Genomic DNA, 12,361 nt, shown 5'->3' with positions numbered 1-12,361 from the left:
CAAAAAAGCAATACAGTACTTAACTCTCACTTTAATACTTTAAGCCGAGTCTTTTGATGAGCTTTTTATATTTACTTCTGGACTTTGAGTTCTGACTCACCAAAATCACCTGTAAATACAGTTGCACCGAGTGAACCAAAGAAAAGGAGCAGTTATAACTTTTATGTCAAAGGAGCCTTCCACATCAAGGATGCTAATGTCTTTATTAAGAGGACACCTAATATGCCATTTCAAACAAAGTATCTGTCTCTTGTACTGACGATCATGCAAACTTTGAATAATTAATCAATCCAGTTCTATCCTGATGAGGATCTGTCTAAAATGAATGACGTACAAAATTGGGATGTTCTTTGTTGTTAATATCTAAATTCCTAAGTATATATCTCATGTAAGACGTAGACACGTCTCTTACAAAGTAGTCAATATATGCCAGTTTAAATTTGGCACTAATCTGTCACATCTCCCAATAGTTTTATAATTAACCTGATTACAAGTTATCACAACTAAAAAAAATTCAATGGGAATAGTAGCTGGTCTATGTTTGAAAAGAAAGGAAACAAACTACAAATGTTAGAATTTGTAAAAAGGATTCAATCTCATTCCTTTACAACCACTAAGGCACATGTAATATAAAGACCATTTCACATCTCAAGAATAGGCAGCTTTATTGTACTTTGTTTTTATCAGACCTGTGCTCAACTGTTTAGGCAAGAAAGCTCATCATTCTATTTGCTTTGCTTGCTGCTCTGCAATGATTGAACATGGTTAAAGTGGAGTTAACACTCATTGCTAGGTTTCCTCCAACATTTTCTCCACTGTTTGAAACAATGATCAATACCCTGACTTTATTCTCTCTTGCAACTATTGAGTTGCATTGAAATTCTTTCACTTGACTAGTTGCAACTGTTTCTGCTCGCTTCACCTTCACATTTTATTGGTGGTTTCTTAGCTACTTTAAACTCAACTTGTCATTCTACTTAAACATCTTGTGAATTTGACCAATTTACATTGAATTTCTGAATCAGGTAAATGAGAGCAGGAAAATATAATCTAGTGCATACCACAAAGCACATCTGCTCGGCCTATCATAGAGCTTCACAGTACAGGAGGCCCCTCAGTCCATCACAACAATGCAGGAAATATAAACAGGAATGGACTTACGGTGCATCAAGCCTGCTCCATCAATTAACATACATATTGTTGATTTTAGGCTTCGAATTCAACTTCATGCTGAGTTCCCAGTTCCATTGATTTTGTAAGCGAGCAAAATCTGTTTATTCCAGCCTTAAATATATTCAAAGGAGGAGAACCACACTCCTTGGGATAGGAATCCATATATTTGCAACTCTCATTAAGTTGTTCACACTTCAGTGAATCAGTTCTTTATCCTAAGGCTGTGCTCTTGTGTTTTATAGTCCTCCAACCAACAGAAGTAATCTTTCAGCATCTTCTCTACTAAGCACCACAACCACCTGAAGGAGGAGTGGCACTCCAAAAGCTAGTGTGCTTCCACTTAAACCTGTTGGACTATAACCTGGTGTAGTGTGATTTTTAACCTTCAGAATCTGATATGCCTAAATGAGATCACCTGTTATTCTTCTACATTTTTGAGAATTTAGGCCTAATTTATTCAGCCTCACTTCAGGGAGGTATGTCTTCATCTCAGGTAGCATTTTAGTGAACCTTTACTGCTATGTTTCCAATGCAAACTCAGTCCTTTCTTATATAACACAATAGATCCATTTTGGTGCAATCTTGTGTTCTAAGAAAAATCGCACAATAGCTGCACCATTTAAACTAATGGGGTCAGAATTGCGTTGTGGTGAATACAGGTAAGGAAAGTTCATGTTCTGCAAATAGTGGTCTAAATTTTTCAATCGCATTACAGCCAATTAGCGTTGAAGAGACATATGTTACAGCAGAACGGACTATACATCCTTTCATAAATATAGGAACTAAAATGACACACACCATATTATACAGTTTTTTAAAGTTTTCCTTACTCCTGTAGTCCAAACCCTGGCAATAAAGACCAATATGGCTTTTGCTATGCTTTATTTATTCTTCTGTCAAAAATGAACAACTTCACATTTTACTACATTATACTTTATCTACCATCTTGGTGTATGCTCATTAACCTGCCTATAACTCTTTGCATACTCTGTCCTTGACACAACTTTTCATTCTACCTAATTTTGTATTATCCAGCAAACTCAAATATATTATTCTCCTTGTTTCTACATCCAAATTATTCATAAGAATTGTAAACAGCTGAGGCCCCAGTACTTCAAGCACTCTATTATTCACCATGTGCTGCAAGGATCCACTGTTGTTTGTCATTTATATAAAAGGTTTGGATGAGAATAAAGGGAGGCATGGTGAGTAAGTTTGCAGATGACACAAAATTGTTGGTATAGTGGATAGTGAAGAAGAATATCGAAGAGTAAAACGGGACCTTGATCAGATGGATACTGGGCTGAGGAATGCAGGTGAAGTTTAATTCAGATAAATGTTAGATGTTGCATCTTGGAAAGACAAATCAGGACAAGACTTGCACAGTTAATGGTAGAGCCCCGGGAGTGTTGTTGAACAGAGAGACTTAGGGGTACAAGTACATATTTCCTTGAAAGTGATGTCACAGGTAGACGTGGTGGTGCAAACAGCATTTGGCAAGCTTGCTTTCATCAATCAGATGTAAAAAAAAATCACAATAACAGGTTATAGACCAACAGGTTGATTTGGAAGCTTGTACTTGCAAATAAACCTATTGGACTATTACCTGGGGTTGTGTGATTTTTAACTGTGTCCACTCGGTCCAACATCTGCACCTCCACTTCATCAGTCAGAGCATCGAGTAGAGTTGTTGCTTTATTACAACTGTACAAGATAATGAAATGGTCACATTTGGAGTACTATGTACAATTTTGCCCAATTACAGGAAGGATACTATAAAATTGGCAAGGGTGTAAATAAGATTTACAAGGATGTTACCAAAAGTAGAAGGTTTGAATTTTAAGGAGAGGTTGGATAGACTGAGACTTTTTTCCCCTGGAGTGTCAGAGGCTGAGGTGACCTTATAAAGGTTTATAAAATCGTGAAGGACACAGAAAGGTAAAGATCCAAGGTCTTTTCCCCAGGGTAGGGGAGTCCACGACTAGAGGTCGTAGGTTTAAGGTGAGACGGGAAAGATTTAAAAGGGACCCAAGAGACAATTTTTCACACAGAGGGTGGTATGTATGTGGAACGAGCTGTCAGAGAAAGTGATTGAGGAGGATGCAATGACAACATTTAAAAGATATTTGGACAAGTACATGGATTGGAAGGGTTTAGTGGGATGAGAGACATATGCAGACAAATGGTTCAGTTTAGGAGACCTGGTCAGCATGGGCAAGTTGGATGAAAGGGTCTGTTTCCATGCTGTATGATTCTATGTCTGCCCAATCTCTCATCCAATCCTCTAATACCCAACTCATGAGCACCTTTTAACCAGGAGAAAAAGTGAGGACTACAGATGCTGGAGACCAGAGTTGAAAAATGTGGTGCTGGAAAAACACAGCCAGCCGGCCAGGCAGCATCCGAAGAGTAGGAAAATCGACGTTTCGGGCATAAGCCCTTCTTCAGGAATCCTGAAGAAGGACTTATGCCCGAAACGTCAATTCTTCTACTCCTCGGATGCTGCCTGGCCTGCTGTGTTTTTCCAGCACCACATTTTTCAACACCTTTTAACCGGTTGTACAGCACCTATATGGTGCCTTTTGATAATTCAGGTATAGCACATTTACAGATTCCCTTTATCTACCCAAATAACACTTACAAATTTGTCAAACAGGATTGTTTTTTAGTAGAACCCAAGTTGTCTTAATCATATCATGCTTGTCTAAGCATGTTCTTGAGATGTCCACAGTAACAGATTCTAGCATTTTTCCAATGACTGATATCATGCTAACTGCCCTGTATTTCACTGTTTTGTCACCCTCCTTTCTTGAAAATGAAAGAAACATTTTCAAATTGCCAAGTTGGTGGGATTGCCCTTTTTCAAATATTCATTTCTCTTTTATAAAAGATTATGGATTTTGCTTTGCTCCGCATTCCTATTTCATGCCCACAGAGTTACTCCTCTTATAAAACTGAAGACCTACTATTGTACAGCTTTTATGCCCACCCATTAAAAGGAGTTAAGCATCTGACTATTAGAGATATTAGTGTTTGGAACTGGCTAAGTGAAAAATGTTTATTTTCTAGTCAGCACTATTCATTTAGTTGTGAAAGTCGTGCATGGCTTTTTGCCACGCTGGTCCGGATCTCAGTTTTACAGGAGAAAAAGATGAATAGTTCCTTTACCATTCCCAAACTTTTATTTTAATGTATTAAGGTCTTTTTTTTAGAAATAATTAATGGCAAAGTAAGAATGATGTGAAAAGAAACTTGAAAGTGAAAATAAAACATACCTGCCACCTGAGCTGGATCCACCAGAGTGTGTCTCGAGATGGAAATTAGTTTACTCAGGAGATGAACAGTCATATCCTGAGTGGAAGATGAGGTAAAGCCCTTAAGGAATAACTGCTGGAGGCCAGGAAAACTGTTCCACTTTAGTTTGCTTTGTACTTTTTCAATCTTCTCCCGACTCTCTGCTTTATCCAGAGGCAACTGTGTGAGCAGTTTGTTGAGCAGTTTTAGTGCCAAAAGGTATTCATATTCATAGTCTGACTCTAGTAGGGCTGTAGCTATCCAGAAAATGGTAGCCATCAGGCTACTTGGATCAGTAGTTGGCTGCTGGTCTGGCATTTCTCCCTCTCTAAGAGAGGACAGGCTTCGAGTCCTTGCTAGGTTACCATAGTTCATCCTCCCATCCAAAATATCCAGTGTATTACTTCGACGTCTGTCACACCGTCTGTCTCCCAGTAGACTGGCTCGTAAAGAGTTACTTCTCGTGTGACAACTATGATGAGTCAGGAAACTACTGGTACTGAGTGGGCTTGTGCTTAAGTTTAGTTGTCCAGTGCTTTTCCTGTTAGCTGCCAACTTAGTGCCCATTAAAGAATCAGTTAAATGTGTCCTATAATAAAATGAAGAAAAAATACAAATGCAAACATCAGTTTTTATGTTTAAGGTACATGCAAATTAATATTACTCTGCGTAAATAAAACTCATGTAGAATTTAACAACTTGCTTTCTGTACACTAATTATTTCTTTACGATTTTTGTTTAGTTTCAGCCAGGACTATTATTAAAATCTTAGGGTAATCAATTCATCTTCCGATTACCATCATGCTTAAATTTCTTTGACCAAATCTTAACTTTCCCTTAACAAAGTGTGACATATTACAAAAATTAATTTCTGCCAATGACAAATACAGGATCACATTTATATGCAGAGTGAACTCAGTCATTAGTAGGCTATTATATTCTGAATATATTTGTTCACAGGTTTATCAAAATAGAAGCATATGCAAACTGCTGGCAGTTGATCAGTAAGTTCGAACCTTTTTTTTTGTCTTTCCTGTTTATGGCTCAGTTAAGACCTTTACTTCCTCACAAAGACTCAAGGCCAACAACTAATGCAGCCAATGGTTAGTCACCCATAGCCAAAGTGGTTGCCATAAACAGTTAGTAATAAACAAGCCATGCTATGCCTGGAACAATTTTACATTCTTCTAGCATTTCCCTACACTAAGTGGGTGATCAGAAGCTCAGCTGGGTGTGAGGAGGATTAAAATCACTTCTTTACTCATGTTATTGAAGTGAATTGTACCCTAGTTATCTCATGACATTGCCTAGTTCCCTCTTCCTGGTGAGAGGATTGGCCATCAACAATTACTTGGAACATCAAAGTCTGCTAATGGGGCATTATAATTCACGTTTTTACTGACAATTGCATTTTCAAAACCAAATAGAACCATAAACTTGCAGATAATTTCAAGTGATCTTTTAAAAATAAAAGTGCATTCAAATAGAACTCCTTCGCGTTACTAAAAACATGTACAGATTACAAGAATCTGTTCAGAACAGTGATTTCCTGCATCATGATTCTTTTCATCTCTTGCATTTTACCGAACAATATGCTTGTAAACAAATAACTTAAATTGTCAACTTATATAAAGATATAAACTTCTGGAATTACAAAGATCATGAGTGGATCAATATTATCCCAGGATACAGAAAACCCACATAATCTGTTTGCTTGCTATGTGCTGGAGAACGTTTTGAAGCAAATAGCTAAAGTCTTTTGTTATAGGTAAAAGAATATATAAAAAGAATATATGTTTAGATTAAACTATATAACATTTAAACACAGACACAAAATAAAATAGATAACAACATATTGTCAAATGATCAAAGACCATATATAAAGCCAAAGATACTTACTGAGAAAGTGCAGAAAGCAGATCATACTGTTTTATTGTGTCTGCTAATGTGTCAATGGCAGACTCAAGAGTGAGCAGTAGTTCTATAACAAAACCCTGTTAATGGAAATACTTAGATATAATTTCACAATTCAAAGAATGCAAACACAACAATGTACAAGGTGAACTAATTTTTATGAAGAGGCTGAATGACTGAAAATTAATGAGAATGAATGTTTTCTTCTGTAATGAACTTTCCAGCAAAATCAGCAGCAGTTTGAAATAGCAACTTCAGCTGACTTTCCTCTGATGAGACTGAATTTGCGGAAATCAATTGTTCTACTTCAAACGTGGGTCTAGCTGAAGTAAACAAACTCAGCATACAGATGAAAGCTGGATCCCTCTAAAATACAAACTTAAAGCTAGATGTAGTAGATAGTTCAAATTAATGTCAGATGTACGCTGCAATAGACCAGTTTCATTCACATAATTCAAAAAGCATTATCATTTTTTGTTTATGAATTTATTACTTGAATTGTATTGAAGTAGATATGTAAATGAATCAAACCTGACTAAGGCTTTCAATAATTAATAGTTAGATATCTGTGCCGTCTGGTTCAGAATGTTTTCTTGATTCTGAATATAATAAAGCACTGGCATACAGTCTCAAATGTGACAATAATAGTGATCAGCACAATCATTTTGTAACTTTATTAAAAGTCTTATCACATACCTGAGCCTCTTCCCCTGCATCTCCAACTGTTTCAACCAGTCTTGATAATACATCAGACAGTGTAGTTACAGTCAGTGGCTGTTTTAGGGCTCTGAAGATCTGGAATGATCTTCCAGCATAATGTCTATTAGAACATGAAAGTGCTGTCTGCAAGGCCACTTCACTGAGAAGTTGCTCTAACTGAAAACCTAGTTTAGTTGGAAATAAAAATGTCAGGAAAGAAAACACTGGATTAAAATGTAATGAGTTCAGACTGTAAGATATATACTTGTGAATTTGTAATAACTAGGCATTCCAATTACCTGATCTTTGTTGCTTGAATATAGATATTACATGCTTTAAAAACACAGTTAACTGTTCAGCAGTTTTAATGTTTGGATTCTTAGGAGAGACATCTTCATGGTTCCATAGTGGCCCTCGTTTTCTTTAAGAAAATAAAAGTAGTCTATAAGTCTTGCAATATAAAGAGTTAGTAATTTTCCATTATTTAAAACAAATATAATTAAACATAGATCAGGGTAATCTCCTGTGGGACTGTAATAAGCAAGTTACCTTCAAATTTCTACCCTTTCAGCTAGTGCCCATTGATGCTGAAATACCCTGAGACTCTCACTTACTACAATGGAGTACAAGACAGAATATAAAAGGTAAATGTGACTTGAACAATAGGTGAATGTAACCAATTGGACCACAAAGTATTATGGAGGGATCACGACAAATCCAAGTGTTTTTTTCCCTTTCAGAGTAAGGATGCAAAGTAACTTGCAGAAAGATTTCTGGCCCGAAAGATATTTCAGTAATTGAGCTAGATTACTCGGCTAAGAGATCAAGACTACAACCTGATCAGATGGGCCAATGGGCAGATGGAGTTTAATTTAGATGAATGTGAGGTGCTGCATTTTGGAAAAGCAAATCAGAGCAGGAATTATACACCTAATGGTAAGGTCCTAGGGAGAATTGCTGAACAAAGAGACCTTGGAGTGCAGGTTCATAGCTCCTTGAAAGTGGAGTTGCTCGTAGTTAGGATAGTGAAAGCGGCGTTTGGTATGCTTCCCTTTATTGGTCAGAGCGCCAAGTATAGGACTTGGGAGGTCACATTGCGGCTGTACAGGACATTGGTTAGATCACTTTTGGAATATTGTGCACATTTCTGGTCTCCTTCCTATTGGAAGGATGTTATGAAACTTGAAAGGGTTCAGAAAAGATTTACAAGGATGTTGCCAGGGTTGGAGGATTTGAGCTACAGGGAGAAGCTGAGTAGGTTGAAGATGTTTTCCTTGGATCGATGGAGGCTGAGGAGTAGCCTTACAGACGTTTATACAACATTGAGGGATATGAATACGATAAATAGACAAAGTCTTTTCCCTGGAGTGGGGGAGTCCAGATCTAGAGGGCATAGGTTTAGGGTAAGGGTGGAAAGATATAAAAGGGACCTGAGGGGCAACTTTTTCACACAGAGGGTGCTGTGTGCATGGAATGAGCTGCCAGAGGAAGTGGTGAAAGCTGGTAATATCGCAACATTTAAAAGGCATCTGGATGGCTATATGAATAGGAAGGGTTTAGAGGATATGTGCTAAGTATTGGAGAAATAGAACAAGATTAGGTTGGGTTATCTGGTTGGCATGGACTAGTTGGACCAAAGGGTCTGTTTCCATGCTGTACATCTCTAAGACTGTATATCAGTTAATACTGCCACAAAGGTGGTTTGCTATTTTGTGAATGGCAACATACAATAAAGGGGGAGGTGATATGAACATTTACTTAACTCCTTCTATACCTCAGCCTTCCTACACAGATAGGAGGATGATCCCCAGAAAAATAACAAAATGCCAAATGTTTTTAATGGTCTGAAAAGGAAAGAAGATAAGATACACATAATACTCTCCTTTTCTTACTCAACCATTACACCCTCCTTGAGACTTAAATTGATTGGGTGAAACACTTGAGTGAGTGGTACAATTTTAAATTAACTTACCTTGTAGTTATAAATTCAATGAGTGTTTTCACCTTCTCATCCTGGTCTGCATTAATATCCACCTCACTCAAAATGGTGGGAGTGAGCTGAGGAATGGCAGCACTGGTAGTTCCTAAGCTGATGCTAGAAGAGGTAGAGCTTGAGCTGAGTCCTGAGTCAGTCATTGGCGAGGGCTGGTAATCTGGCACAAATTCATTGCTCCCTGCTAGAAGAATATTTTCAAAATATTAAACGTACAATATCGGCTGCAATTACTTTAAGGCTGTTTATACAATGACAATACAAATCTTAGCCAAAATAGAAGTGATCAGTTAATGACTTCATCAATGATTCCTGATAGCTACGCTGTTGTAAGTGGGATGCATCAAGACGCAGGCAACATTTGGGACTGCGTTAATATGGACAAGTAGCATTTTCACCACTCAAATGTCAGGTAATGGGCATCTCCAATGAAAGAGAATGTAACTGTTATCTCTTGATATTCAGTCTTTATCAACATTCCCACAAATTATATTTTCATCTGCAGGGCACTTCTGAGGTCTGGGCCTAACAATGACTTTCAGAACTTGAAGTCAATGTTGCAAACAGCGTCAGAACATTAATTGCGTGTATGGACCCTTGGAGTGGCTGTTTTGCCAAGTAGCTTAGACAAAACATTGCTCACTATTACTGCTGAATCTTTTACCAACATCATTGAGAGGATTACCATTGGCCAGAAATTGAATTTTATGGTCAAGTCATATAAATACAGCAGATACAAGAGCAGATCAAACACTTTGAATGCTCTGGAAAGTTACTCACCTCCTGAATCCCTAAAGTCTTTCCACTACCAACAGTCAGGACTATGATAGAATACTCCCTGTTGGCCTGGATAAGTGCAGGTCCACCAATACTCATGAAGCTAAAGCCATCTATTTTCCCTCTCAGAAACATACCTCTTCCAAGTGTCCTGGTTTCAGTTAAGAAATAACTTATTTATACCTTCTATGCAGGCTCTGTTTCTTCCTTTATCTTAAACATTCCAATTTAAAACAAATATCAGAGGTGTGCACTTGTGGATAATAAATGCACAGAAAATGACATCACTTATCAGTAACAAAGCTGGGTATAAACAATGTAATGCATGCCATTTCAAACAAAGTAGAGCCATGTGCCAATTAGCAAGGAGCAAATAAGATCAGAGAAAGTAATGTGTGCTTCAAAGACTGAAAGAAATGGATTCCAGTTCCTGGGAGACTGGCAGCAGTACTAGGGAAATTAGAATCTATAATGCTCACATAGTATACCTTAAAAGAAACTAGGACTGGTGTTCTAGCAAGTTGCAAACTAGGGAAGTAGAAATGGTTTTAAAATAAATGAGGGGTAGGGAAATTTATCAAGGGGTAATGTTGAGACAGGGGAAGAAAATATTAATCTGGAAAATTAAGGTGGTAATTGTAGGAATAAGTGGAAAGACAAACAAACCATAAGAGTAAACCTAGCAAAGGCTACATCTTACAAAGGGAACAAAACTACACACAAAAGTCTCTGTACCTGAATATATGCAGCATTCATAACAAAGTAAATTAATTGACAGTGAACATTTAAATAAATAAACTCAATCTGCTAGCCATAGCAGAGTTCATGGCTGCAGGAGGAAAAGGATTGGGTCCTGAATTTGAGGTGTATGTGACAAACAAGAGGAACAGAAAGTTAAGTAAAGATGGAAGGAAGAAGAATAAAAAAGCAGAGTATTACTTCAATGGATAGGGACTCAAGAATTCCCAAGTGCAGAGGGACTTAGACGTTCTTATGCAAAAGTCACAATATGTTACTATGCAGGTATGGAAAGCAATTAAAGTGGCTAATGGGATAGTACACCTGATTTCAAGAAGAAGTGAACATAACAGGAAAAATGTTTTGCTACACATTCACAGGGTATAGGTGAGACGTTTGAATACTGCATGCAGTTTTGGTCCCTTATTTAGGGAAACACATTGGAGATGGTTTACTACAGTGGCAACTGGATTGAACAGATTGTTGTATGAATGAATGTTGGACAAACTGGGCTTGTTTTCAATGGAGTTTAAAGTTGAAGGGTGACTTGATTGAAATATACCATATTCTGAATGCCCTGACAGGATGGACAGAGAGAGGATATTATCTCTTGTCCATGAGTCCAAAATTAGGTGTTGCTGTTTTAGGTAAGAAATTTTGTTTTTCTCACTGAGGGTTGTGTAACTTTGGAACTCTCTGCCTCAGAAAACAATGCAAGTGGTGTCATTGAGATGGAGCAGATTGTTTCCCTTGCCATAGAAGAATCCAAGGTTATTGGGGTAGATAGGAATATGCTATGTGAAAAATACACAGGTTAGTTCTGATTTTACTGAATGGCAGAGCAGGTTTGAGGGTCCAAAAGGGCAACAGCAGCTCCTAATTCGTATGGGATGTGAACATTTTATTTCCCCAAAGCATTATGGCACCTTACATTAGCGTTCATCAAATGCAATCAGCTTCTGTGAATCAGCTTCTGCAAAGTGTCAAAATAGTTGCTATTTAGTTACACTTTACAAAATACTTCAATTTTTAGAAATGTAACACTGTACTTGACTTCTACACTCATCAGCAAGTGGCACCACCTGCTGGAATAAAAAGAAGCAACAAGACCTTTCAAACTTCCATGGAGAAGACATTTAAATAGTCACTAACCTGTAAAACTATATTCCACATGAGTGGCTGGTTTGACAGTAAGCACCTTCGGCTCAGTAAACTCCCTGTTCCTGAGGAGAATGGAGGCCATAGGCTGAACATTGCTGTTATAGGCCATTACTATAAGCAAATGCAACAGTAGTCGCTTACAATGTTCATACACTTCAGGATGCTGGTGATCAAATCCTGTCAAAACAAAAGATAAAGTGGAATATATTTCAATTTATCAATTCATACAATTCGATTTTTTAAAAAGTATATACATTTGAAAAGTATTTTATTTTACCTTAAACTCTAAAACATTTTTGGACCAGTACAATTATATATAAAATTAAAAACAATTATTTGCTGGAGTGTAGGTATCTTTCTCGCATTTTGCTTACAACAACGGCGCAGCTGCAATTCTTGCTCCAGTTTTGGGAATTGCATCCTTAAACTTCCCCTAAAGTGGAAAGCATTGGCAATCCACCGAAAACTACCAAGAAAACAGCTCAGCATGAAGCATCAGTAGGTAATGACATGCATTAAGAGCAAGCATAAATAACTGAATAAATGATTTATTAAATTTGTGAATTTTCAAACCCAAACACAACAGTCTACAATTATGAAAAGGGTTACAGT

General features: G+C 37.4%; 1 protein-coding gene across 8 annotated transcripts in view; it reads right to left on the bottom strand.

Moving 5' to 3' along the window:
• Positions 1 to 12,361, bottom strand: part of fryl (furry homolog, like) — a 462,166-nt gene that overhangs the window by 102,034 nt on the left and 347,771 nt on the right. For 6 of the 8 annotated variants that reach the window (XM_060824340.1, XM_060824357.1, XM_060824348.1 and 3 more), the window contains 6 exons: positions 11,741 to 11,926; positions 9,053 to 9,257; positions 7,380 to 7,501; positions 7,078 to 7,265; positions 6,367 to 6,461; positions 4,449 to 5,056 (listed from right to left, as the gene is read on the bottom strand). In XM_060824340.1, coding sequence (XP_060680323.1) covers positions 4,449 to 5,056; positions 6,367 to 6,461; positions 7,078 to 7,265; positions 7,380 to 7,501; positions 9,053 to 9,257; positions 11,741 to 11,926 — 1,404 coding nt within the window. The remainder of the gene's footprint in view (positions 1 to 4,448; positions 5,057 to 6,366; positions 6,462 to 7,077; positions 7,266 to 7,379; positions 7,502 to 9,052; positions 9,258 to 11,740; positions 11,927 to 12,361) is intronic. The other 2 variants (XM_060824311.1, XM_060824367.1) reach the window with 1 other exon arrangement.

The sequence above is a fragment of the Hemiscyllium ocellatum genome, chromosome 1 (assembly GCF_020745735.1).
Source record: "Hemiscyllium ocellatum isolate sHemOce1 chromosome 1, sHemOce1.pat.X.cur, whole genome shotgun sequence".
In the NCBI taxonomy this organism is placed as follows: domain Eukaryota; kingdom Metazoa; phylum Chordata; class Chondrichthyes; order Orectolobiformes; family Hemiscylliidae; genus Hemiscyllium; species Hemiscyllium ocellatum.
Note: the sequence above shows the minus strand (reverse complement) of the source record. Positions and strands in the feature narration are given on the sequence as shown.